This window comes from Pongo abelii, chromosome 11 (assembly GCF_028885655.2).
Source record: "Pongo abelii isolate AG06213 chromosome 11, NHGRI_mPonAbe1-v2.0_pri, whole genome shotgun sequence".
NCBI lineage: Eukaryota > Metazoa > Chordata > Mammalia > Primates > Hominidae > Pongo > Pongo abelii.
Window position 1 is genome coordinate 122,065,603 of NC_071996.2, and position 27,210 is coordinate 122,092,812.

General features: G+C 49.1%; 2 protein-coding genes across 21 annotated transcripts in view; one reads left to right on the forward strand and one right to left on the reverse strand.

The window, feature by feature from the left end:
* PLCD4 (phospholipase C delta 4) overlaps positions 1-4,780 on the forward strand; it is a 30,386-nt gene extending 25,606 nt beyond the window's left edge. For 3 of the 12 annotated variants that reach the window (XM_054548483.2, XM_054548476.2, XM_054548478.2), the window contains 7 exons: positions 999-1,094; positions 1,219-1,375; positions 1,728-1,844; positions 2,082-2,254; positions 3,392-3,527; positions 3,836-4,171; positions 4,454-4,780. In XM_054548483.2, the coding sequence (XP_054404458.1) occupies positions 999-1,094; positions 1,219-1,375; positions 1,728-1,844; positions 2,082-2,254; positions 3,392-3,527; positions 3,836-4,170 (1,014 nt within the window). In that variant the 3' untranslated portion in view covers position 4,171; positions 4,454-4,780. 12 annotated transcript variants of the gene reach the window in all.
* On the reverse strand, positions 823-26,963 carry ZNF142 (zinc finger protein 142). 9 transcript variants are annotated; one of them, XM_054549839.2, is made up of 9 exons: positions 26,875-26,963; positions 24,013-24,326; positions 19,545-20,144; positions 18,209-18,376; positions 16,478-17,302; positions 13,691-13,868; positions 9,610-12,586; positions 8,245-8,350; positions 823-6,401 (listed from the first exon to the last, which is right to left on the reverse strand). In XM_054549839.2, exons 2-9 carry the CDS (start codon positions 24,290-24,292, stop codon positions 5,932-5,934), a joined length of 5,604 nt encoding a protein of 1,867 aa, XP_054405814.1. In that variant the 5' UTR covers positions 24,293-24,326; positions 26,875-26,963; the 3' UTR covers positions 823-5,931. The 9 variants fall into 9 exon arrangements, with proteins under 9 accessions (XP_054405814.1, XP_024098824.2, XP_063569120.1 ...); XM_024243056.3 differs by lacking the exon at positions 26,875-26,963 and adding an exon at positions 26,596-26,696; XM_054549840.2 differs by lacking the exons at positions 823-6,401; positions 26,875-26,963 and adding exons at positions 6,421-7,325; positions 26,596-26,696.
* Between the last annotated feature and the right edge of the window lie 247 nt (positions 26,964-27,210).

Below are 27,210 nucleotides of genomic sequence, written 5' to 3' on the forward strand. Positions count from 1 at the left end.
AAGACTAGAGCCGTGCAAGATGCAGGGCCAAGGAGCAATGACCCTTCCTCCCAATGAAGGAGATTTAAGACTGCATACATGGCATCAATATATATTACATACTGCCATATATAGGTATGTTGCAGTGGCTTTCCAACTTCTTTGGGCCACATCTTTTTTTTAAAATGAAATCTTACACAAAATAGATAAATGCAGAACCATCCTAGTTGAAGCACCCATTTGGCTCTGTCCTGGGTGCCCTAGTGACTCCTGAGACATTTTTGTACTTCTTGGTCTTCTTAAAGGCCAGCTTGAAAACCAGTGATGAGCGGGTGTGTGTCTGTATGTGTAACATTATATTGGGTAAGTAAGTGTTACTGGAATAATTGCTGTGATCTCAACCACAGTGGGCATAGAAAAAGCTTTTTGGAAAGGATGAGTTTTAGGAAGGGCCAGCAGTAGCCAGAGGAGCAGGAAGGAGAGTGCTTTGAGGTGGGGAAGGTGAAGACTCTGAGAAGGCTGTGCTAGAGTGGTCCATGTCCCTATGGGGAAGGGAGGCAGAGGGAGAAGGGATGCCATTGGTGGGGACTCCAAGATCCTGGTTTGAAGTCTGCCTTTCTCTTGTGTACTTGCGTGGCTCACTCAGCTGACTCCTAGCTTATCCTGTGCTTTCTGGGGCTGTGGTGTCTAACCTGCTGCCATGTCCAGGGATGGAAATGGGAATTCAGGAGACAAATCCAAAGATATTACTCTGGGACTCTCACATCCTTCCAGGTGTGACTTACATGACCATTTGCATACCTTGACATATCTGTCTGGATTCATGTACATTTTGACCAAAGATTATTGTTCCTTTGTTTTAAACGAGATGGAGGGAGGATAATGCCTCTCTGTTTAAATACAATAATAAATTTAAAACCTGTCACCCAGGATATAACATAGAGCAAACACAAGCCCAGAGGCTGACACTGATCCCAGCAGTACATGCAGACCGCCTTTATTCCCATTCCCACCCCCAGGTTGTGATGTGCCCGCTGTTTTGTCCGTCTATCTGTTGTCAGATTGTGGCGCAGGCTCCTATTTCCAAGCCTGAGTCCCTTCTCTTGTCCCAGCAGGTGAGGCAGGAGGGAGAATACAGTGGGGAGGCAGTGGGCAGAGGCTTAGGTTGGATGGCCATTATCTTCTTCTTCTCTCAGACTGCTGAGGGTTCAATTCCATCTTCTTTTCCACCTTCTCCAGAAATCCAAGCCCATCTTGTGTCCAGCCCTCTCTTCCCTGGTTATCTACTTGAAGTCTGTCTCATTCCGCAGCTTCACACATTCAAAGGAGCACTACCACTTCTACGAGATATCATCTTTCTCTGAAACCAAGGCCAAGCGCCTCATCAAGGAGGCTGGTCAGGACCAAAATGGAGGGATGGGGAGGGAAGTGGGATGGATAGGTTCAGGCCTGATGGACTGGCAGGTAAGTCCCAAGAAAAAAGACAAGGTAGCTAAGGAGAGATGAAGGAGTTCAGAAACTCCTCAGAGCAGGCAAGGGCAGAGGAGTTATGAATAGTGGCTCAAGGGTCTAGGGGCAGGAAAGCTAGGGAAGATGGTCTGGATGGACAGAGTAGAGAGGCACAGTGAAACTTTCTGGAGCCAGCTTCAGATGCTGGAGAGAAGGGTGAAGAGTAGGCAGGGTCCTTGGGACTAGGGAAGTGGGAGATTCCACCCCACTTCCATCTCCCTCTCTATACCCTTTTACAGGCAATGAGTTTGTGCAGCACAATACTTGGCAGTTAAGCCGTGTGTATCCCAGCGGCCTGAGGACAGACTCTTCCAACTACAACCCCCAGGAACTCTGGAATGCAGGCTGCCAGATGGGTGAGGAGGCAGCAGGGACTGGGAAGAGAGAGTGGAGGAGCAGCAGGTGGGAAATAAGTTCTCTAGTGACGGTAGGGTTGGGGAATGCTCAAGAAAATTGCTAGGCTAAGAAATGCTATCAGTAGAGGTATTACCAGCAGGTACCATGCACCCAATACCTATCTTCTTAACTCCCTGAAAGAGGGGCTGGAAGTCCTCCATGGTGAATCTTGCCTTCTTTTCTCCTGGGGCCCTCAGTGGCCATGAATATGCAGACTGCAGGGCTTGAAATGGACATCTGTGATGGGCATTTCCGCCAGAATGGTGGCTGTGGCTATGTGCTGAAGCCAGACTTCCTGCGTGATATCCAGAGTTCCTTCCACCCTGAGAGGCCCATCAGCCCTTTCAAAGCCCAGACTCTCTTAATCCAGGTACAGTGGAAGTAAACTGTTGGGAAGAAACTGAGATAACTGGGATAGAAGTGAGGGAAGAGGTGGCTAGTCCTGAACGGAATGTAGAGGCCGGATAGCCTATTAACAGTGTCTAGTTTTAGCTTTTGGAGCCAGCTGCTTAGCTTCAAACCACAACTTCCTAATTGGGTAATGTTGGGCAAGTTCCTTAACCTCTCCACACCTCAGTCTGCTCACCTGCAAAATAGGGGTAACACTAGCACCTGCCTTACAGGGTTATAAGGAGTATAGCAGTTAATATAAAGTTCTTACAATTCCTGGTACACAGTAAGTGCTACAAAAGAGGCTGGCTGAGAGCGATAGCTTACACCTGTAATCCCAGCGCTTTGGAGGCCAAGGCAGGAGGACTGCTTGAGCCCAGGAGTTTGAGACCAGTCTGGACAACAGTGAGACCCCGTCTCTACAAAAAATTTAAAAATTAGCCTGGCATGGTGGCACATGACTAAAGTCCTGGCTACTCAGGAGGCTAAGGCTGGAGGGTCACTTTAGCCCAGGAGTTGGAGGTTGCAGTGAGCTATGACTGCCCCACTGCATTCCAGCTTGGTCAAGAGTGTGATCGTGTCTCTTTGAAAAAAAAAAAAAGTGGCTGCTGTCATTAGCATGCCTACTTTCAAACTGTTGAATTTCTACCTGGATCCATTTAATTTATTTATTTATTCTGAGACAGAGTCTTGCTCTGCTGCCCAGGCTGGAGTGCAGTGGCATGATCTTGGCTCACTGCAACCTCTGCCTCCTGGGTTCAAGCGATTCTCCCATCTGAGCCTTCCGAGTAGCTGGGACTACAGGCGCCTGCCACCATGCCTGGCTAATTTTTGTATTTTTAGTAGAGATAGGGTTTCACCATGTTGGCCAGGCTGGTCTCCTGGTTTCAGGTGATCTGCCCACCTCGGCCTCCTGAAGTGTTGGGATTACAGGTGTGAGCACCGTGCCCGGCCTTTGGGTGCGTTTTAAATTGCAGATAGAATACTAGAAGAAAATATATTACCCATGGAGGATGTTTTACAAACCAAAAAGCTTCTCCTCCCCTGGGATTGGGAGTAGGGTTGGGTGGGGCTGGGCTGAGCAGGAACTTGTGAGATTCCAGAGCCCTGATTACAGGTGATCAGCGGTCAGCAACTCCCCAAAGTGGACAAGACCAAAGAGGGGTCCATTGTGGATCCACTGGTGAAAGTGCAGATCTTTGGTGTCCGTCTAGACACAGCACGGCAGGAGACCAACTATGTGGAGAACAATGGTGAGAAACTGGCAGTGCTGGGGAGGTGGGGGTAGGAGCATGATTAGTTTTCCTTCTAGTCTGTCTTCCATTAAGTATAGTCTCTGTTATTGCGTGTCCCCACATGGGAGGCAGTGTGGAACAGTACAAAGAATCCTGGCTCTTCACTTAAAAGCTCCAGTGACCTGGGCAAATTACTTGCTTACTCTGAGCCTTTTTCCTTACCTATAAAATGCTGATTGCCATCTAGATTAAATGAGAACACAAGAAAAGCAACCCAGTCAAGAAGACTGTCATGTCTTCTTATTTCTTTCTATCCACCAACTCAGGTTTTAATCCATACTGGGGGGAGACACTATGTTTCCGGGTGCTGGTGCCTGAACTTGCCATGCTGCGTTTTGTGGTAATGGATTATGACTGGAAATCCCGAAATGACTTTATTGGTCAGTACACCCTGCCTTGGACCTGCATGCAACAAGGTGAGCCAGCCCCTTTGACCCCTGGCCAATACCCCAGCTCTGGCTGCCTTCCTAATGCTGTCCTCCTGCCCCTTCCAGGTTACCGCCACATTCACCTGCTGTCCAAAGATGGCATCAGCCTCCGCCCAGCTTCCATTTTTGTGTATATCTGCATCCAGGAAGACCTGGAGGGGGATGAGTCCTGAGGTGGGCATTTCACGGGGAGGGTTGGTGTGCTGGCTTTAGATGGTGAGAAACATCTGGAAGGATGCTCTAGAGAACAAATGGAGGTGGTGAAAACCAAGCTTTGGATTGTGCATTCCCAGGCACGAAGTTACCTCATTCTTCCTAACAAGCAAATCTGGGACCTGATTTTCCACCTTTTTTCTCTTTTCTTCCCTTCCCTTGTTTTCATAAGCCTTTGGTATCTTTCCTGCTCTTTTCCTTTGTGTACTCTATACTGGAGTTCCCTTCTTCCTCTTGCTGTAGGCTCAATCCCATACCGACATCTACAACTAATCTTTCCCATCAACTCTGTGTGAAGGCAGGTTGCAACTAGAAATTCAGAGGGGCCTGGAACAGAGAAACCTAAAGAAGAATCATCCCCTCCACCCCCAACTTCCTCAAAGCCCAAAGCCAAGGGAAGGATAAATCAAGGTTCAAGGCTTCCCCGGCAAAGATTAGGGAAAGAGACTTGACCCCAGGACTGTACTACGACTCTCAAGAGAACACTGCACAGCACTCAAAGTCCCCCACTGGACTGCTTCCTCCTTAGCCCCACTGGTATAAATACATTTCTCTCCAATTTGGCTTCAATATGGTCTGTCATTGTTGGGCAAGAAGGGGAGGTACAAGGGTTGTGGGGACATCTGGGTAGTCAGGTGAGACAAGGAAAAGGTAGAGAAAGAGGTTCCCAGGAGACCTCTTGCATGTGCTACATAGGAAGGACACAGAGTATGGCTTTTAAGAATCAGGGCAAAAGGAGACAAAAGGTTATGTGGTCCCAGCCTTCCTGAAGAGTCTGGCTGGAACCACCCTGGTTTATGTCTGTTGTCCCAGCATAATTATTAATAGTACCCTCTTTAAGTTTTCCCAGTGTGTCCCAGTTTAGATGATCAATTATATAGTAAGGCACTACAGAATTATACTGTGAAGCAGTTATAGAATTCTGAATTGGAGATTTTCCTCTCTAGTCATCTGCCTTTCCATAGTATCCTTGTGCTTTAATACCTTACTGTAGCTGCTGAGCCAGTCTGAGGATTGATGATGAGCTAAAGTTGCTTCTAGGAGGAGGCTTAGTGGGTAGCAATCCTCCCTCTATAGATACAGGTAGACAAAGGAGCTTGGAAGTAGGGAGCAGGTCAAGGGTCAAGACGGCTCAAGGACAGGGAGAAGGCAGACCTAGGCCTGTTTCAGAATCAATACTGAGTGAAGATGGAAGGACAAAAGGGAGGCAGAGGTCTGAGAGGGGACAGAGTTGATCAAGATGACAGCCTGGAAATGTTAAGACAGGGATTTGGATGAATCTATAATGTAGTAACCACTTTCTGTTTAACATGCTTTATAGAGCATTAGGCACAACAGCACATGCGGTTAGATACAACTGTTTTTAGAAGATTCTGAAAGAAAATAGGACTTGACACAGTAAGAAGGAAAGAGAAGATGGAGTGGGTAAAATCCAGATCTTATAGCCAGGGACTCTGATGGAGTGATGGTGAAGAAACTGAGAACTTGCAGGTTAAAAACGCAATGTACAGCAATAAGAAATCAACGTTGTAGTCCATGTCCCTCTTTTATATGGGTGATAATTTCAAAGTACTATAGCCAGAGCCCCAGGAGGGTTCTAGTCACCCTTGCACCCCAACAGCCAGTCCTTTCTTAGGCTCTGAGCTCCTCAGGCTAGCGCTGGTCCCAGTCTGCACATCTCAGACCATACCCACTTCCTATACAGGAGGTAGGGCAGGCTTTCAGCCCTCAGGTCCAGTGTGGGGAGCGGCAGGAGCAGGAGGGCTGGGATCCTCCAGCTGCACATCATGCAGGTGCACTGTGGGGGTGGTGGGGTCTTTGCCCACACCCTGGTTTGGGTCGGCTTGGTCAGGGTGGTGCCTGCGTACGTGCTTGACCACCTGGAACTTTTGCTTGGCCTTGTAGTTGCAGAGGCGGCAAAAGAAGGGGTGGCGGTCGGTGTGGGTGAGGGCATGATGGCGCAGGCCAGCAGCCCAGCGGAAAGCACGGTGGCACACATTGCACACATAGGGTTTGGCCTCACTGTGCTTGCGAAGGTGGGTGCGCAGCAGGAAGCGCGTCTTGAAGGCCTTGCCACACTGCTCACACATGAAAGCCCGTGCTTCTCGATGCCGGGTCTCCTGGTGCACACGCAGTGCATCAGCCCGGTTGGTGCAGTACTCACACTCGGGACACTGGTATGGCTTCAGTCCTACAGGACAGGGAACAAATCACCATTGAAAGGCGGTGGAGCAAGGTTCACTGGGCCATGGAGTTACCGCAATCAGTGGATATAAAGAATGCAAGCAGCAAGTTGACTAATGACCATATCTTTGGAATGCTCCAGTCCTCCAGTCCTGTCTGACATTTCTTTTTTCTTTTATTTTTCTTTGAGACGGAGTTTCGCTCTTGTTGCCCAGGCTGGAGTGCAATGGTGCAATCTCGGCTCACTACAACCTCCGCCTCTCAGGTTCAAGTGATCCTCCTGCCTCAGTCCCCCAAGTAGCTGGAATAACAGGCATGTGCCACCACACCTGGCTAATTTTGTATTTTTAGTGGAGACAGGGTTTCACCATGTTGGCCAGGCTGGTCTTGAACTCTGGACCTCCAGTGATATGCCCTCCTTGGCGTCCCAAAGCGCTGGGATTACAGGCATGAGCCACCGCGCCCGGCCCTGTCTGACATTTCTGTGCCTTTCCAACATAGCGTCCTTGTACATCAACAAGAAATCAATGTTGTAGTCCCAGCAATCAATGTCGTGGGTGCCCAATGGATGCTGATGATTAACTGGACCTCTAACCAACTAGCTACCTGAGTGTAAGGAATACTCAAATATGGAAGGGTTTCCCCATGGGAAATTATAACCCTCTTTTGGTCACAGGGTACTCATGGAATTTGACAATTCATTTAAACACAACTGCTTGTTCAACTCAAAAAGTCAAAGACCCAGCCTGGGCAACAAAGTGAGACCCTGTCTCTACAAAAAAATTAGGTGGGCGTGGTGGCGTGCACTTGTAGTCCCAGCTAATTGGGAGGCTAAGCCAAGAAGATCATGTGTACCCAGGAGTTTGAGGTTGTAGTGAGCTATGACTGCACCACTGCGCTCCGGCATGGGCAACAGAGCAAGACCTTGTCACTGAAAAAAAAAAAAAAAAAAAAGTGAAAGAAATACTTAGGAGGGGCTGGGCACGGTGGCTCATGCCTGTAATCCCAGCACTTTGGGAGGCCGAGGTGGGCGGATAATGAGGTCAGGAGATTGAGACCATTCTGGCTAACACAGTGAAACCCCCGTCTCTACTAAAAATACAAAAACTTTGCCGGGCGTGGTGGTGGATATCTGTAGTCCCAGCTACTCGGGAGGCTGAGGCAGGAGAATGGTGTGAACCCAGAAGGCAAAGGCAGAGCTTGCAGTGAGCTGAGATTGCGCCACTGCACTCCAGGCTGGGCAACAGAGCAAGACTCTGTCTCAAAAAAAAAAGAAATACTTAGGAGGTAAGAGGTAGAGGTGAAGTAAGTGGCATTCATAAAAGCAGAGGGCCTTGAAATGCTCCTAATCAATTCCTCCACATAGGGGGATCAGATGCAGTAAGCACAGGCACACACGATTGTGTGCTTTCAAGAACTGAGTTTGTGGATTCCATCCACACCCAGGAGAAGAAAAGGACAGACTGGAACAGGAGAATCCTTCACTTTCTCCTTTTTAACTCATGATAGTTCCATCATGTCTGTGTAAGAGCCAGGCAAATCTGCCCTTAGTCATGCAAGTTGGAGTTGGGGGTTCTCAAGAGGGGAAAAATGACGGACTTCGTAACACAATCACCTGGGAAGCTTTTGGAAAGTACATATGCCCAGGCTCTCAGGTTTACCCTTCTGATTCTGACAGGTCTTCAGTGGGTTGGGGAGCCATTCTGGCACATACAACCCCAGCCTACCCTCTACTCCCAATGTGAAAATTGATGTTGGCCCTGAATTGGAACAAGGACCAATCTTGGTGAGGTTAGGTTTGCCAGGGAACAAGGGAACCCTTCAGGCCTGTCGAAACCACACAGACTCACCTGTATGCTTGGTCATGTGGTATTTGAGCTGGTTGACCCACTTGCACTTGTAGCCACACTCAGGGCACAGGTACTTCCGTTCCTCCTTGTGGATCCGCATGTGGTACTGGAAGAGGCAAGGGCAAAAAGCAGAAAATATAGTAAGTGCTCAATAAATGTTAGCTATTATTATCCAGATTATTCTCGCCCTGTTCTATGCCTTTATCATATGGCAAGCAGACATTATGGAACTTTGTTTTTCTTAATCTTCAGTTTGCTTGCTAGGGATTTTTTTTTTTTTTTTTTTTTTATAAAGAGACAGGGTCTCACTCTATTGCCCAGGCTGGAGTGAACTGGCGTGATCACAGCTCTCTGCAGCTTTAACCTCCTGGGCTAAAGCAATCCTCCCACCTCAGCCTCCCAAGTAGCTGGGAATACAGGCATGTGCCACATGTCCAGCTAATTAAAAAATTTATTTTTGTAAAGACAGTCTCCATATGTTGCCCTGGCTGGTCTCAAACTTCTGGGCTCAAGCAATCCTCTGGCTTTGGCCTCCCAAAGTGCTAGGATTACAGGCATGAGCCACCTCACCTGGCCAATACATTTTTTTTTTTTTTTTTTTGAGATGGAGCCTCGCTCTGTCACCCAGGCTGGAGTGCAGTGGCGCGATCTGGGCTCACTGCAAGCTCTGCCTCCCGGGTTCATGCCACTCACCTGCCTCAGCCTCTTGAGTAGCTGGGACTACAGGTGCCCGCCACCACACCCGGCTAATTTTTTGTATTTTTAGTAGAGACGGGGTTTCACAGTGTTAGCCAGGATGGTCTCGATCTCCTGACCTCATGATCCGCCCACCTTGGCCTCCCAAAGTGCTGGGATTACAGGTGTGAGCCACCGCGCCCAGCCCCAATTTTTTTTTTTAAATGGGGTCTTGCGCTGTCACCCAGGCTGGGGTGCAGTAGCATGATCATAGCTCACTGCAGCCTCAAATTCATAGGCTCAAGCAATCCTCCCACCTCAGCCTCCTGAGTAGCTAGGACTACAGGTACTTGCCACCATGCCCAGCTGATTAAGAAAAAGTTTTTGAAATGGGATTTTGCTCTGCTGCTGAGTGGTCTTCAACTCCTGGCTTCAAGCGATCCTCCTACCTTGGTATCTCAAACTGTTGAGATTACAGGCGTGAGCCACATTATGGAACTTTATCTTTACAACAACCCTATGAAGTTGGTATTATCTCATTTTTAACAGATGAAGAATCTGAGGCTTGGTAAAGGAATTTCCCAAAGTCACAGAGCTAATATCTGGAGGAGTCAGCTTTAGAGAACCAAGGCAGTTTAACTCCAGAGCCTGTGCTCCTTCCACTTCCTGCCCCATATCCTCTGACATTACCTTGAGGCGAGAGGGATCAGCACAGGCATAGGGGCAGAGGTGACAGTGGTAAGGCTTTTCCCCAGTGTGGATGCGGCTGTGCCAGGTGATCTTCTGTCGGTTCTTGGTGCTGTAAGCACAATCGGTGCACTTGTAGAGACGAGTGCCCCCATGCCCTTTCACATGGTGATCTAGTACCAGCTGATGGCGGCATGTGAAGTCACAAAAGGGGCAGTGTAGGGGGGGCTGGCCAGCATCCCCATCCCCATCTGGGGCTGCCACAGCTGCTGAAGTCTCCTCATGCTGTTCCAGGTAGTGCTTTACCAGGCCCACCCGCTCCCGGGCGGCAAAGTCACAGAGCTGACAGCGGTGGCTGAAATGCTGCTGCCTCCGGTGCTCATCCAGAGCCGGTCGGCTAGGGAAGGCCTCCTGGCAGGCCCCACACTCAAGCCGTGGGTGCTGTTTACGGGTGTGTCCTCGTAAGCTGGCAGGGCTGGGGCACAGCAACCCACAGCGGGAACAGTGCAGGGGGCCCTCAGTGGTCTCTGCAGGAGAGCCAGGGGCAGGCTGTGCAGGCTCGGGGTGTCGGCGCAGAGCATGCTGCTTAAGTGCTGTCTCTGAGCTGAACTGGGCTTCACACTGGGAGCAGGCAAAGGCTGGGGTGCCTTGGTGGCAGCTGTTGACATGACGAGTGATGTCATGGCGAAGGTAGCCACTATAGTCACAAAGTGGACAGAAGTGGGTGGGTGTTTTGTCATGTACCCTTAACCGGTGCAAGCGCAGTTTCGAGTTGGTACCAAATGTCTGGGGGCAAGAGCTGCAGGGGATGCGGCCAATGCCTGTGTGTCGGGACTGGTGAGCCTCTAACCGGTACCGTCTGGTGGTCGAAAAGTCACAGAAGGGGCACTGATGGGGCTTCACCCCCTCGTGCTTGAGCCGCCGGTGCTGCTGCATGCAACGGCTCTGTTTACAGGTGAAGCCACAGTCCCCACACCGTAGATGGGGCCGGGGCCCACGGGCTGGGGCCGCAGTGGGGTGCCTCCGCTTCTGGTGGAGCCTTAAGGCGGCGGCAGCAGGAGCAGTGAATGGGCAGAGGCTGCAGTGCAGCTCTCCAGACTCCTCGAGGGGACAGCCCCGGGTCTGGTGAGTCCTCAGAGCCCGTTCCTGCTGGCAGCTAAAGGGACATGTAGGGCAGGAGAAGCGAGCCCCTTTCTGCTTTTGAACCAGAACTGTATCCCCATCACCAGAGCTGGACTCTGTACTCCCATTCTTCGGGGGAGCAGAGTCCCCATTGCACAACGGGGACACATCAGGCTGGGTGTGGGGGGTCCCTCGTTTTCCTCCCCCGCCACGTCCTCCCCTGCAGCCTTCAGCCACGTGAGAGGTAATAGAGGAGAGCCGGGAACAAAGGAATGGGCAGGAGTTGCAGTGAAACTTGCCCTGCTCAAAGCGGTGCTTCTTCAGGGCCTCTGTGGGCGAGGAGTTTCCTGCAGGAGGGACTGGGTCAAAGCAGTGCGTCTTAGGGGCCTCTGTGGGCAAGGAGTTTCCTGCAGGAGGGACTGGGGAACCAGAGACTGTGGCAAGAGGCTCTTCTGTTTCTTCTGGCTCCCTGGGAAGCTGCAAAGGAGCATCTTTTGGAAGCAGTAGCTCTGCTTCTAGTGGTGCAGGTGGGGGCTTCCCACCTTCTGTGTCCTCTGAGGCCTGGGTACCCGGGAGCACAGCTTGCAGAGGGATGGGTGAACCTGGTCTGGGCAAGCCCTTGTTCTTTCTGAGCAGAACAGGGCACTTCTTCAGCAGGTGGGTGCTGAGGCCGCGTTGTTGCTTGAAGCTAGCCCCACACTCGGGGCACAGCAGGGGCTCTCGGCGGCCTTGGCACCCAGTCCTGGAGTGCAGATTCAGGGCCTTCTCCCGGCGAGTGATAAAAGGGCAGTGTGGGCAGCGGAAGGCTCGCCCTTCTCCCTGGATCACCACCATCTGCACCCGCCCCTCTAGCACCAATGCCTCTGCTTGTTCTTTGTCCTGTCTCCTTAGGGCCTTGAGTAACGACTCTGACTCAGGTAACGGGGGCAAGGGTGCTGTCTCAGCAGGTGGAGTTGCCTTGAAGGTTGCTACCCAGTTGTTAGGGGCCTCCTCTAAGGATGGAGGATTTGTGGAGAGCTCAGACACTGGCTTTTCCAGAAGGGGATTTTCTTCAGCACCCAAGTCAGAAGTCCCAATACCTTCAAAGCTAGATAGCTCTGGTCCTTCCAGTCCATCTGGCCCTTCCAGTCCCAGGGGCCTGAACTCCATAGGGGCTGTTTCAGTGACCTCCTCAAGGGGTGGCTCAGTCACAGACTCCAGCTCTACTCTCAGGGCCTCTAGGTGTAGTGTGCAGCTGCCCTCCTCCACCTCTGCTGGGCTGGGACTGCCACCCAGGTCATCCCCATGGGGAGCCTCACTGCCCTCCTGTCTTCCAGTGTTGACCTCCTCACTCATCTCTGGCAGGGCCTGGTCCAAGCTGGGGTCTACCACAGTCCCAGGTTCGTGACCTGGCCCCTCAGGTCGGGCTGACAGCTGGTTTGAGGGCTCTGAATCTGGCGGGGGCGTTGGGCCCTGCATGGCCCCTTCTGGCTCCTGGCTTGCATAGCGGAGCTGCCAGGCCTGGTCTCCAGGCACATAGCCATGGGCCTTGCGTTTATGGAACAAGAGTGTGGTGTTGCTGAAGGTGCGGTAGTCACAGAGGGCACAGTGGAACTCACGGAGGCGGGTATGCTTGCAGTTCTCATGGCTCAGCAGAGCCTGCTTGTGGCGGCTCTGGTAACTGCAGTAGTGGCAAGGGTAGAGTGGGGCCGGTGTGCTGGGGTGGTGCTGGGAAGCCATGTGCTTCTGCAGCTCATACTTCCGCTTGCAGGCGAAGGCACACACCTCACACATCAGAGACTTGCCCTGATGCCGCAGCTTGTGGCTGCTCAGCTGATCAGCCCGGTGACAGCGATAGGAGCACTGGTTGCACTGATACCTGGCAAGGAGGGAAAGGGGGAGGCAATCACAGTAATTAATCACAACAACTAAGAATCACTCAGTAAATACTTACTGTGGGCCAGGCTCTGCACTCAGTATCATACATGTGTCACCTGAGGTAACCCTCCTTTTCACTACCCTATGAAACTGGTATCTCTATTTTCCAAGTGAGAAAAACTAAATCACAGAAGTTAATAATTTGCCTAAGGTTGGTTACGAGGTAAGCCAGGAGCAGAGACAGCCTAGCTTCAGGGCCTGTGTTCTAAGCCCTATTCTGTACTGCCTTCTAAAAGAAAGTAATCATGAATCAGCATGACCCACTGTAGACTTCCAAGGAACTGATGTGGCTACAACTCCACAGGGCAGGTTTCTGTGCCTCGTTTCCCTTCTCCCACAGAGGCATGACAGCTCTAGAAATCCCTTAGCCAGCTGTGCCACAGGTCAGAGAACTTGCCCGGATTTGGAAGTGGCAAGATTGGGGCATGAATATACAGTCTATCCACTTTCCCAGGGCCAGACTCTGAGAACTCAAGTGACACCTTAGTCTCTAGGCCTATACTGTAGGTCTATACTCCCTTCCCAGAGCCCAGAGAGTGCTCGCTATGTGACTGAGCCAGTCACAGAGGCCAGCTGTAGGCAATGGAGTTGAGACAGTGGGAACAGAGAAGGGTGTTAGGAAAAGGCTCTCTTTTTTCTTTCCTTTTCTTTTCTGAAACAGAGTCTTACTCTGTCACCCAGGCTGGAGTACAGTGGTGCCATCTTGGCTCATTGCAACCTCCACCCACCGACTCAAGCGATTCTAGTGCTTCAGCCTCCCAAGAAGCTGGCATTACAGGCGTCTGCTACCATGCCCAGCTAATTTTTGTAGTTTTAGTAGAGATGGGGTGTTGCCCAGATGGCCTTGAACTCCCAAGCTCAAGCAATTTGCCCGCCCCGGCCTCTCAAAGTGCTGGGATTACAGGTGTGAGCCATTGCACCTGGCCTTAGGAGGAGACTCTCCAGGGACCGGAGAAAGAAATAGGGCCAGAAGTTAGATCCAAGAGGAAGCTAGCTTGGCATAAGATTCTTGGGATTGGGACGGAGGCCTATGTGTGTGTTGTACCTGAGGTCCCCTGCATGTTTTCGCATGTGCACACGGAGGTAGTGCTTCCACTTGGTGACATAGCCACATTCAGTGCACATGTAATCCTTGGTGTTGGAGTGGGTCAGCATGTGCTTGGATAGGTAGCTCACGTCTCGGCATGTGAAGTCACACAGCTCACACTTGTGAGGCTTCTCACCTTATATGGGGGATGAGGATGAGGGGAGAGAACACAGGTCAGATACAGATCAAGTGGACAGACCGTTTCTTCCAGCAAGCCTGCCCTGATGCCAGGGAGGAACAACAGCTTCATGTGCTACCTGAGATGGTGAAAACCTCACAATAATAAAGGCTGCTTCAGAGCCCTCTCAGACAACTACTCCCCCAACTCCCACATCAGTGAAGATGGGAAGAAAGTAAAGACCAAGCTTTTCTTTTTTTTTTTTAATTGAGACAGAGTCTCACTCTGTCGCCCAGGCTGGAGTGCAGTGACGCGATCTCAGCTCACTGCCAAGCTCAGCTGCCCGGGTTCAAGCAATTCTTGTGCCTTAGCCTCTCAAGTAGCTAGGATTACAGGCTCCCGCCACCACACCCAGCTAATTTTTTTGTATTTTTAGTAGAGACGGGGTTTCACCATATTAGCCAGGCTGTTTTCAAACTCCTGACCTCAGGTGATCCGCCAGCCTTGGCCTCCCAAAGTGTTGGGATTACAGGCGTGAGCCACCATGCCCACCCCAAGCTTTTCAAAACTAGCTTAAAGTCCACTCTTGATTTGTTTTACAGCTTGCTGTCACTATGGTCAACTGCTCTACTTAGCCTAATTCTTTTGTTTTCTAGAACAAAAGGAAAAATAAATGAGACAACAGAACAGAATGGTCAAGAATTCTGAAATCCAACATAGTAATAAAAATATTAACAGCCAACATGAACAAAGTTCTTACTATGTGACTAGCACTCTTCTGAGCACTTTGTAAAAAAATTCCTCCTCTCGGCCGGGCATGGTGGCTGACGCCTGTAATCCCAGCATTTTGGGAGGTCAAGGCAGGTGGATCATGAGGTCAGGAGATTGAGACCATCCTGGCTAACACGGTGAAACCCTGTCTCTACTAAAAATACAAAAAATTAGCTGGGCGTGGTGGTGGATGCCTGTAGTCCCAGCTACTCCGGAGGCTGAGGCAGGAGAATGGCGTGAACCCAGGAGGCGGAGCTTGCAGTGAGCCGAGACTGGGCCACTTTACTCCAGCCTGGGCGACAGAGCCAGACTCCATCTCAAAAAAAAAAAAAGGCCTCCTCTCCTCAGATTTTCAGAACATCCTTAAGAGGCAGGTGCTATTATCACCCTCATTTTACAGATAGGGAAACAGAGGCACAGAGAAATCATAGAGCCATTAAGTGGTAGTTTAAATCTTAGTTGACTACCATGTGGGTTTGAGCAGTCTGTTTCCTTGTCTCCAAAAGGTTGGTATAAAGATTGTATGAAATGTCCCAAAGCTGTCAGTGATACTCAGTGAGAACTCAAAGGTGAGCTGTCCATGTTGATGGTCAAGACCTGGCACTGACAGGCTGGGGGCCAGGTTCCTTCAAGACCCCTCCTTGTTGTCCCTGCCCACTCACCCAGACCCCTTCCCTATGGTGAAAGGCTAGCAATGTGGTATTCTGGTTCTAACACTATCTGTGTGATCTTAAAGTAGGTCTCAGAGTTTGTCTCTTTTCTCATCTTTACTTGCCTTACTTACAAGATTAAGCCTTTTGAAAAGACCTCAGAAACATGAGATTTTGTGACTAAAGCATGTACAGGAATGAGTTCAATGAGAATAATGGCTTTGTCCCAGGCTGCCTAAAATTTTTTCTCCCAAACCAGTGTCTTCGACGAAAATTCTAAAAATGTCCTGTCAATCCACTTATGTTGATATAGAGATCACAAATGGGATGATGCTGTAGCAGGAAGCTTGGTTTGGTTGTTACCTAAAGCATCAAGAATGCTAGAAGACAGTTATTAGTGTGAGTTAAACATCTGCAACTTCTAGGTCACTGGAGGTGATCTTGTTTAGTGTCATGGACGCCCAAGCTATAGAAGGCCATATGCGTGTGGACGCCTCAGTCCCCTTGCCCCTGTCTCTCTTAGCACATCCCAAAGCATGAATTGCAAAGTAAGGTATTTGTCCTGGTTTGGGTTTCTTCAGGCTTGGTGTTAACCCACTCAAGCCTGACTAGGGGTGGGCAGAACTGGACAGGGGCTTAAGAGCGAGGCACAGCACCACAGTGGTTAGAGCACAGGCTCTGGAATCAGACTGCATGGATTCAAATCCTAGCTCTACTACTTTTTTTGTTGTTTTTTGTTTTTTTTGAGACGGAGTCTCGCTGTGTCACCCAGGCTGGAGTGCAGTGGCGCAATCTCAGCTCACTGCAAGCTCCATCCCCCAGGTTCACGCCATTCTCCTGCCTCAGCCTCCCAAGTAGCTGGGACTATAGGCGCCCGCTACCATACCCGGCTAATTTTTTGTATTTTTAGTAGAGACGGGGTTTCACCATGTTAGCCAGGATGGTCTCGATCTCCTGACCTCGTGATCCACTCGCCTCGGCCTCCCAAAGTGCTGGGATTACAGGCGTGAGCCACCGCGCCCAGCCCTAGCTCTACTACTTTACTAGCTAAACGACACTCAACTTAAGGCTCATTTGTAAACTTGGAATGCTAGATCTATCTCTAGGAATTTTGGGTCAAATGAGAAAAGGTATGCAAGACCCTTTGTAGCCAGTATCACCACCATCATTACTACATTATTGTAAGGATGATGGAAACCATCCTACCCGTATGTAGAAGCATGTGTCGGATGAGCACCCTCTTGTGGGCAGTGGCAAAGTTGCACTCAGGACACTGGTGGATCTTTTCATGAGCATGCATCTTGCCTACATGATCCTGGTAAGCCACTGGGTTGAAGGTGGCAAAGGGGCAGAAGGTGCAGCGCAGCTCTTCACTGCCAGGGTGGCCCTGCTTCTTGTGTTTACGGAATAGGTGCTTATTGGAACAAGCAAAATCACAGTGGGGGCAGTGGAAGGCGTAGTGGCTCTTGTGGTGGGCCTCCATGGCTTCAGCTGTGGCAAAGAGCATGGGACATGAGTGATGGCGGCACTCCACAGCCCGCACCCCATGGGTCTCCTTCAGGTGCTTAATGAAGGCCTTGCGGTCGGGTGCTGCATAGCTGCAGCCCTCCTGAAAGCAGCGAAGGGGTAACGGCTCTGCTGCGGCTGCTGCCGTGTGGCTCTTGAGGTGCTCCTTGAGGGCCTGGCTGAGGCGGAATTCCTCACGGCAGACAGGACAGGCATAGGTGTCTGAGTAGAAGTTGGAAATATCTTCATGCATGCTGGCCATGTGGCGATTGAGTGCATTCCTCTCCACCGCACTGTAGTGGCACAGTGGGCAGTGGTGGGCCTTTTCACCCAGCTCCCGCAGCAGATGGGTCTTGAGCTTGCTCTTACTGGTGAAGAACTTCTGGCAGTTGGGGCACTGGAGGCTGGGGTCTGGGAAGTGGAGATGCAGGTGCTCCACCAGATGAGTCCGCTTCTTAAAGCAGCGCTTACACTCTGGACACATATGGGTCTTGAAGAGGGACTCGGTGCCAGAGACCACATCCCCTGGCAAAGGGAACACAGAGAGTTGAGAGAGTGAGATTTTTCTGGGGATAGCCAGATAATGGAAGAACCACAATTTGCTCAGACACAAACGATGTGTGGCCTCTCTGCAGGAAACCAAGCAAAAGGGTCTCAAATACTGTAGTCTCAAAAAAGGGTGAGAAACTCAAGTTTTAAGAGAAGCAAAATTACAAGGGCTTCTCAGGCCTTGCTGTGACAGCCTGTTTGAAGTGCTTTACTCAGCTACCTGCTCTTCTTGAGCCTTTGTTTAGAGCTGCTTAAAATAATCTGAATGGAGCATTCTTGTTCTTTCCTGCCTTGTTCTATGGGGGCAGGCAGAAGCATCGGCAAGATTAGTTAGAAGGAAAAGAGCCCCCAAGGGGGTGAGCCAAAAGAAGGTAAAGTACTCTTACTTCCAAACACTGGCTCACAGGCTCTAGATAATAATGAAGTTGGTAATAAATACAACCAAATCTTTCTTATTCACTTGATAACTATGCTCCTTGTGGGATGACTTTCAAATATTCTACTGAGGTGAAAAACTGAGAAGCAAAGATTCAGAAAAAAGTATTTGAGGGCTCAGTGCCAGACAAAATAGGCTGCTGATCAATAACTTCTGGCATCTCTATATGATGAAGATCACCTCCTGTTTCCCTGCTAGAGTTTTCTGCCTGAGGAAAACCAGCCCAGTGAAGCAAACTTGATTTACCCCGACGCTATATTACTAAAGTCTTTACCATTCACTCATTTATCATTTTCCCACTAGACCTTGACTTTTGAGTCAAGGTAGAACAGAATAAAAGGATCCGAACCAAAGCTCAGAAAACAAACCCCAGAGCCTCAATGCCAGGGTTTCAACAATCCATTCTTCCCCACCACCAAGGGCTTCAAGCCTCAGGATGTCATTACCTTCCAGCTGCTGAGCCCCTTGGCCTTTATCCACAGCCTTCTGGGAGTCCTTCTGGGTGTCACTCTTCTCTTCTTTCTCTATATTCTCCTCTTCAGCTGTCTCCTGCCCAGGCAAGGGTGTACCTGCTTCCTGTGAAGCTTCTCTCTCTCCTGGAGGCAGTTTGGGAGCTGGAGATACATAAAACTTGATAAAGTCTATAGGAGCCAATGACAGCACTAAATGCTTATACTTCTCTACCTACTGGCTGAAATAATCACCCTCTCCCACTTTTAGCATAAGGAAATCTTGGGTTTTATGTATAAATGTATTTCCACTCAAGATGGAAATAGGAGGACCAAGAGCTAAGTTATTAGCAATGTTCCAGTCTAAAGTAACTCAAACTTCAGAGAGCACCACTTTCAGACTCCATGAAGCTGACAGCAGTGAGGTCATTGAGGTCAGAGGGGGCTGAAAGTAGAGAATGGGTAGACTGCAATTCCTTCTCTTATCAGAATCCTGGCCTCTCCTGGCCCGTTTTCTCTGTTTCCTCCTGCTCCTCTGCTCTCTCATGCTTTTTTGGGACCAAGAGGAATGACAACTAGTAAAACACCATCTCTCTTGAAAGTTCCTTTCTCTCCTTCTTTTTTTTTTTTTTTGAGACAGGGTCTTACTCTGTCATCCAGAGTGGAGTGCAGTGGTGCAATCTTGGCTTACTGCAACCTCTGCCTCCTGAGCTCAAGTGATCCCCCACCTCAACCTCCTGAGTAACTGGGACTACAGCCATGTGCCACCACACCCAGCTAATTTTTGGATTTTTTGTAGAGACAGGATTTCACCACATTGCCCAGGCTGGTCCTGAACTCCTGGGCTCAAGGGATCCATCCACCTTGGCCTCTCAAATTGTTGGGATCACAGGCATGTGCCACAGTGCCCAGCCCAAAGGGTTATTTCCTTTTTAAAATAACCCTGGCTTCTACTGCCCAATCCCCAGTTGCTCTAAAGGAAAGTCTACAGGCATTCTATCAGTGGCCATAGCCAATGATGGTCATTTTCACTTTTGCCCTCAGAAAGTTGTAAAATGGATCATTAGAGAATATTGGTTAAGTAACTTCAGGCCACCTGCAGCCTAAGCCAACTTTCACTCATTGTCACAAACAAAGACTTCCTCTTTTTCTCATATATTCCAACTGTTTCAAGATGCCTTCTCATGTCATCCAGTAACTCCATCCTCCTGAGCCACTATCTAGATTCTCTTATATTCATGTACATTCATGGCCTTGGAAACAACTGCCTCTCCTATAAGATCAACTGTGGCTGAACTCCAGGAGAGGAACTGCTTGGCCCTTGGCTTCATACCTGGCAGCAGCTCCTGGGATGGAAGGCCCTGAACGGCAGAAAGTTCTCCCTGTGTCCCAGCACCATGGCTCCGCTGATGCTGCCGGAAGAGTTTGACGTTGGAGCCCATGAAGCTGCAGTGGCTGCAGTGGAAAGGGTAATGCGCCTGCCGGTGCAGCTCCATGCCCTGCTGGCTCCCGAAAAGCAGGGGGCAGCCCCGGAAAGAACAGGGCACAGGAACTGCTCTGTGAGTCTGCCTCAGGTGGTGCTGCAGACCCTTGCGATCTTCAGCAGAGAACACACAGCCAGATTCTGGGCAGGAGAAGGTGTCAGGAGTGCCCCGGTGAATCTTGAAGTGGCTCTTCAGGGCCTGGGGTTGGGCAAACTCCTGTCTACACACAGGGCATGATAGGGGGCTAACTGGTGGGCTCTGGCCCTGCAGAGGGCCAGGGAGGGTTGGGTTGCTGGGAGGCAGCTCTACAGAGCATGGGGGGCTAGAGAGGCCCTGCACAGGCTGTATATGGGTCTCACTGCACTGGTGCAGGGCCAGCAGAGTGGGCTCTGCGAAGCTCTGTTCACAGCGCTCACAGAAGTACACCTCCACCACCTTTACCAGGACACCTGCAGGCAGAGGACCGACAGAGAAAGGCATAGAATCAGATGGAACAAGACTCATAGGAGTTAGTTACTAGTAGAAAATGTAGGTGAATCTTTTAATATTCGTAGAGTACAGATGGACTTTAAGTCTGGTCCTATACCTGGACTGTAAGCCCCAAAAGGTCAGGGACCATCTATCTGGCACGTGTGTTTGGATTCCTAGCACAATACTTGGCACAAGGTAGGTGCTTAATAAATATTTGTTAAATGAGTGAACAAACAAGCAAATCCAGAAAGCATTAAGACAGTATATTTTGCCCAAGTGAAAACCAGAAACTTCCAAAAGAAAATGACAAACTAGGGATAATATCTGCAATATAAATGGCAAGAGCTTTACTTTCAAATTGTGTAAAGAGCTTTACAAAGGCACAGGAATGGATAAAATGGAGAATATCCTTTCTGAAAATAATTATTATTCTCCATAATAACTGCTGCCGTTTTAAAAGCAATGGGCAAGACTTTGATAAAGAAAGGCTTAATAAACACTCTCATTTGGTCCTCCAATAGCCCTGTGAGAACAAGGTCCTGAGATTCTACGAGATTAAGACTACTATGTTTATTAGTGGTAGAGCCATGACTCAAGGCCAGGTTTGTCCTACATTTATTCTGCTGGTCTGTTTGCTCTTTACTGTTTTTTTTTTTTGGTTAAAAAAAAAAATTTCAGGGCCAGGTGCGGTGGCTCACGCCTGTAATCCCGGCACTTTGGGAGGCTGAGATGGGAGGATCACGAGGTCAGGAGATCGAGACCATCCAGGCTAACATGGTGAAACTCTGTCTCTACTAAAAATACAAAAAATTAGCCAGGCGTGGTGGTGTGCACCTGTAGTCTCAGCTACTCGGGAGGCTGAGGCAGGAGAATCGCTTGAGCCTGAGAGGCGGAGGTTACAGTGAGCCAAGATTGCCCACCGCACTCCAGCTTGGCCAAGAGACAGACTCTGTCTCAAAAAAAAAAAAAAAAAAATTTCAGGCCGGGCCTAGTGGCTCACGCCTGTAATCCCAGCACTTTGGGAGGACAAGGCGGGTGGGTCACCTGAGGTTGGGAGTTTGAGACCAGCCTGACCAACATGGAGAAACCCCATCTCTACTAAAAATACAAAATTAGCCGAGCATGGTGGTGCATGCCTGTAATCCCAGTTACTCAGGAGGCTGAGGCAGGAGAATTGCTTGAAACTGGGAGGTGGGGGTTGCAGCGAGCCAAGATCACGCCATTGCACTGCAGCCTGGGTGACAACAGTGAAACTCTATCTCAAAAAAAAAAAAAAAAAAAAATTTCAGTGCAACATCTCAAATGATACATAAGTATACAAAGGAAGAATAACCACCCAGCACCTTCACACACACACAATTTGGTGTGTTTCTTTTTGACCCTTTTCTTCCCACTTGCTATATATCAAAGATATTTTTATCTTTGAGTACATTTACATCTAGTTAGTACTTTCTTGTCCAGTTCATGTTTTTTCCAGAGCATGGACAAATCAAAATGAAATTCTGCCCTTGCTTCCCTGGGGACCAAAAAAATAAAAATAATTTTTTTGGCTGGTGGTGGGGGAAACAGGGTCTCTCTCTGTCACCCAGGCTGCAGTGCAGTGGTGGTGTGATCACAGCTCACTGCAGCCTTGACCTCCTGGGCTCAAGTGATTCTCCCACCTCAGCCTCCTGAGTAGGTGGGACTACAGGCACCACCATTCCTGGCTAATTTTAAAATATTTTGTAGAGATGGGGTCTCCCTATGTTGTCCATTCTAAAAATAATTTTAAAAAATAAATAAATTGTGCCCTTACTGATGGACATTTGGGCTGTTTCCAACCATTACAAATAAAGCACCCCTACATATCCTCATCCTTGCTCTGGCCACTGTAATTCCTGTGTCTTTGTGCATTCCTACAGTGGAATTACAGTGGTCAGAGTACGCAAATTGTAAAATTTGCTATGTAGCTAAAAGATTATACTAATTTGTATCTCCATAAGCTGTAACACAGTGTTTCCTATAGCCTCATCAACACTAGGTATTATTAAAAATGTTTAATTTATGCCAAAGTGCATCTCCTATTTTTCTTTTTTTTTTTTTGAGACAGAATCTCACTTTGTTGTCCAGGCTGGGGTTCAGTGGTGCGATCTTGGCTCACTGCAACCTCTGCCTCTTGGGTTCAAGCAATTCTCGTGCCTCAGCCTCCTGAGTAGCTGGGATTACAGTTGCCCAGCACCATGCCCAGATGATTTTTTGTATCTTAGCGGAGATGGGGTTTCACCGTCTTGCCCAGGCTGGTCTCAAACTCCTGAGCTCAGGCAACTGCCTGTCTTGGCCTCCCAAAGTGCTAGGATTATAGGCATGAGCCACCATGCCCAGCCGCATCTCTTATTTTTAACTGGAATTTATTTGTTTGCTAGTGAGACTAAGCATCCTTCCATATGGTTACTACTTTTATTTCTTCTTTAGAGCACTGTACATAGATTTCTTTTTCCCATTTAAAAAAAAAATGGTTTCTGCTGGATGTGATAGCTCATACCTGTAATCCCAAAACTTTAGGAGGCCGAGGTGGAAAGACTGCTTGAGCCCAGGCGTTCAAGACTAGCCTGGGCAACAAGGTGAGACCTTATCTCTACCAAAGAAAATTTAAAAACTAGCTGGGTGTGGGTGGTATACACCTGTGGCCCCAGCTACATGGGAGGCTGAGGCAAGAGGACTGCTTAAGCCCAGGAGGTCAAGGCTGCAGTGAGCCATAACTGTGCCACTGCACTCTAGCCTAGGTGGCAGAGCAAGACCCTGTCTCAAAACCCCCAAAACCAAAAGAAAACAAAGGAAAGCAAACAACAGAAAAGATGGTTTCTTTTTCTTACTGTGGCTCTTTGAATTTTAAAGATATTAACTCTTTCTTATATATTGCAAATGTTTTTCCTAGGCTTTTTTTTTTTTTTTTTTTTTTTTAATTTCTTTCACCATATGGAAGTTTGGAAATATTATATGGTCAAATTAGCTAATCTTTCCCAATATTCTTTGTCACTATACTACAGTGCCAAGTGAAGTGGTGACAACTATGACTGGAGGATGGCAATTAAAAAACAGGGAAGCTTCCTAAAAATAAGAGGTGAGGATAATGGGATGAATAAAGGGAGAATCTTTCATCTGAGATAAATACAAATGCTCAACTCCTACTTTTTGTTGTTGTTGTTTTTTAAAGAGATGGGGGTCTCACTATATTGCCCAGGCTGGAGTGCAGTGGCTATTCACAGGTATGATCATAACATACTGCAGCCTCTAACACCTGGGCTCAAGCAATCTTCCTGCCTCAGCCTCCCAAGTAGCTGAGACTACAGGTGCATGCCACTGTACCAGGCCCCAACTCTTATTCTTAACAACATGCCTTGGATGAGTAAAGTATGTTATACACAAAAAACTAGGGCAGGGAAATACCAGATCACTTCTGGAAAGCCCTGCCAAGCCCAGGGTGGTAGAGACAGGGTTTTTGCTTAATCCCTGGCTGCAGTTCTTGGGTAGGAGGGTCAATATGGAGGAAAGAATCTCCAAGGACTGTAAGAGTAGGGACAAGCCAGGATTGGGCAGAGGTGTCAGAAAGGTCTTACTTTCTGGATTACTGCCTAGCACACATGAAGCCCTTGCAGGACAGACTGCCAAAAGCTTGGTAGAAGGCTGTGCACCACTTCGCCAGCCTTCAATCAACATGTACCAACTGCAAACCAAATGATAATATCTCCAAGTATAAAAATAGGATGCTACCTTGCGTTCTCATCATATTTATACAGAATCAAAAATAACCCAGACAAAACCTCAGAGCTGCTTGTCCCACTGGCCTGCTTGCAACTGTGTTTGTACCTGGGGTCTCTCCAGGAGCACCTGGGGTCAGGGTTCCAGCTACTGCCTCCACAATGATCTCCATGTTCCCTGGTCCCTCTTCAGTTGCTGTGGCCTCTACCAGCAGGCAGCCTGGCTCAGTAGGTATAGGTGCAGGGTCCCCGGAAGGACAGGGGCTCTGGACAGGCCCTAGGATTCCACGGTTAGAGAGAGGCGGGGGGATCAGCAATAGCTCAGGGCACAGTCCATCCATCTCTCCGGTGCTATTGGCTGGCTGTGAGTCCAAAAGGGGGTCTGTCATCACCACCGACTTCTGTGTTTTGGCCTCTTAAATGCTGACAAGCCAACCAGAAGAAAAACAAAGTAAGGTTAGAGTTCTTACTTTCTTCCTGGCTGGCGTGGGTACACAGCCCAGTACCCACTCACTTAGGCATTTTCTTGAATGGCAATATGCCATATATACCTTATGAGACTAAATAGAGGCTTTCTTTTATGATAATGTTCAGAACAAAAAGTATAAAAATGATAACATAATATTAGGAGAGAGCCAACAAGTATTGGCCAATATATTAATGACTGCAGGTTGTCTTCTGCTAGCTAAGTGCCCTCAGCCAAGTCATTAAGCAATTTGGGTCTCAGATTTCTTATCTGCAACAAAATTAGGTGGGGCCAAAATATCTCAGAAGTCCCTTTTTTGTTTTTTGAGACAGAGTCTCGCTCTGTCACCCAGGCTGGAGTGCAGTGGCGTGATCTTGGCTCATTGCAACCTCTGCCTCTTGGGTTCAAGCAATGCTCCTGTCTCAGCCTTCCTAGTAGCTGGACTACAGGCATGTGCCACACACGCCCGGGTAAATTTTGTATTTTTAGTAGCGATGGAGTTTCACCATGTTGGCCAGGCTGGTCTCGAACTTCTGACCTTGGGTGATCTGCCCGCTTTGGCCTCCCAAAGTGCTGGGATTATAGGCATGAGCCACCTTGCCTGGCCCCTTTCCCTCTTAACCTTTGATAATCTCACTATTCCTCAGCATGGATTATAAGGAAGGCCCTTCCTTCATCATCTGGCTCCTGCAGACCTCCCCAGACTCATCTCCCACTTCTCCCCTCAGCAGATCTCTGAACCAGATGATGTGCCATTCTCCAGACCCACCACATTCTCTTTTGCTTTCAAACCCTCACAGCCTTTTGCATCTCTTGGCTTGATATGCCTTTTCCCCTTCTCAATCTCTCTCTCTTATCTGGCTAACCAATTAACCATCCTTGAAGAAGCTGCACAAATGTCACTTCCACCATGAAGGCCTCCTGACATTCTTTTTTTTGAGACAGTCTTAGTCTGTCACCTAGGCTGGAGGGCAGTGGCACAATCTCAGCTCACTACAACCTCTGCCTCCTGGGTTCAAGCGATTTTCCTGCCTCAGCCTCCTGAGTAGCTGGGATTACAGAAATGTACCACCACGCCTGGCTACTATTTTGTATTTTTAGCCATGCCTGGCTACTATTTTGTATTTTGTATTTTTAGTAGAGATGGGGTTTCTCCATGTTGGTCAGGCTGGTCTTGAACTCCTGAACTCAGGTGATCCACCCGCCTCGGCCTCCCAAAGTGCTGGGATTACAGGCGTGAGATACTGCGCCAGGCCTGGCTTCCCGAAACTCTTATCTTCTCTCTTCTGGCATCCTAAGGGCACTCTGTACACAGCCCTATCAGAAACGAGGTCACACTGCACTGTTGTTTACCTGTCAGTCTCTCTCCCTAGATGTGTAGCTTTTTTAGTAATTTGTTGACATTATCACTTCAATGATACCACTTTGTGATACTGACATTATCACTTCAACACAAATCACCCACAATCAAAGATTCCAGTGAAGAACCACAGACATGGAGCTGCATTGGAGTAAAGCTAGGTATCTTGTACAAAACCAGTGGTTCCTCACCTATAACGTAACACATTTGGAGAAATTTCAAACTCATTAACTGACTATGGCCTCAAACTAAATATGGGAACATAACTGAGGAATGAATGACAATTGAATTGCATACCCTGTTATACATGGCTTAAATGAGTTTAAGCTGAATAATTAGTAATTAATAAGAATGATAGGAATCACTTCATGAAATTGAGTCACAGAGAAGATGCAAAAAGAAAAAAAAAAAAAAGAAGAAGAAACCAGGCCGGGCGGGGTGGCTCACACCTGTCATCCCAGCACTTTGGGAGGCCAAGGCGGGCTGATCACCTGAGGTCAGAAGTTCGAGACCAGCCTGGCTAACATTGTGAAACCCTGTTTCTACTAAAAATACAAAAAATCAGCAGGGTGTGGTGGCACACGCCTGTAATCCCAGCTACTCGGGAGGCTGAGGCAGGAGAATCGCTGGAACCCGGGAGGCGGAGGTTGCAGTGAGCCGAGATCGTACCATTGCACCCCAGCTTGGGCAACAAGAGCGAAACTCCGTCTCAAAAAACAAACAAAAACCAAGATCCTGCAATCTGATAGTCCCTATTTCCAGAATCCCATGGACTCAAAACAACAGATCACAGGGATTCACAAGGTGGCTGGAAAATGCACTCCCGTGGTCAGAGGGATTCTCTGGAAACTGCAGCCTCCACTTACTGAATATTATCGCTGCTCTGGGGAATCTTCAAGCTTGACCACACATGGCCTCCGGGGGGAGCCAAGGAGGACGCTGAGCCGTCAAGATTAAGAACCTTCACCTGCGGGAGGGCAGGGTGAGGTAGGAGACAGGTTGGCACGAGAGAAGAAATACGCTTATCTTCCGGGCAGGAGGGCTGAGGAAGAGAAAGGACAGACTAAGGCAGAGAGAAGGCCTGGAGAAACAACGGTCCCCGGCCTAGGGACCCAGGTTCCCACCTGCCTCCGGCTCTGACTCACCGCGTGGCCTTGGACAGACACAGTCGCTTCGCTTCTCTGGGCCTCAGCTTTCCTATCTGTAAAATGGAGGTGATGACAGCGTCCACATCTTCGGGCGGGAGCTGGATCATAAGAGCCAGCGAACGGGAAAGGCGGTTTGTAACCTGGAAGGCTTGGGATGGAGCATCGTCATGATTTTGGTCCTGAGAGCAGCGGGTACCCGGGCGGGGTCCAGAACCGTGACGCGACTGCGGCGCCGGGGCCCAGCTCGTCTGGGTGCCCCCTTCAGTACCTCCTCCCGAGAGTTCCCAGCGCCCAGGCCCACCCTGATCCCGGGGCTCGAAAAACTTTGCCTCC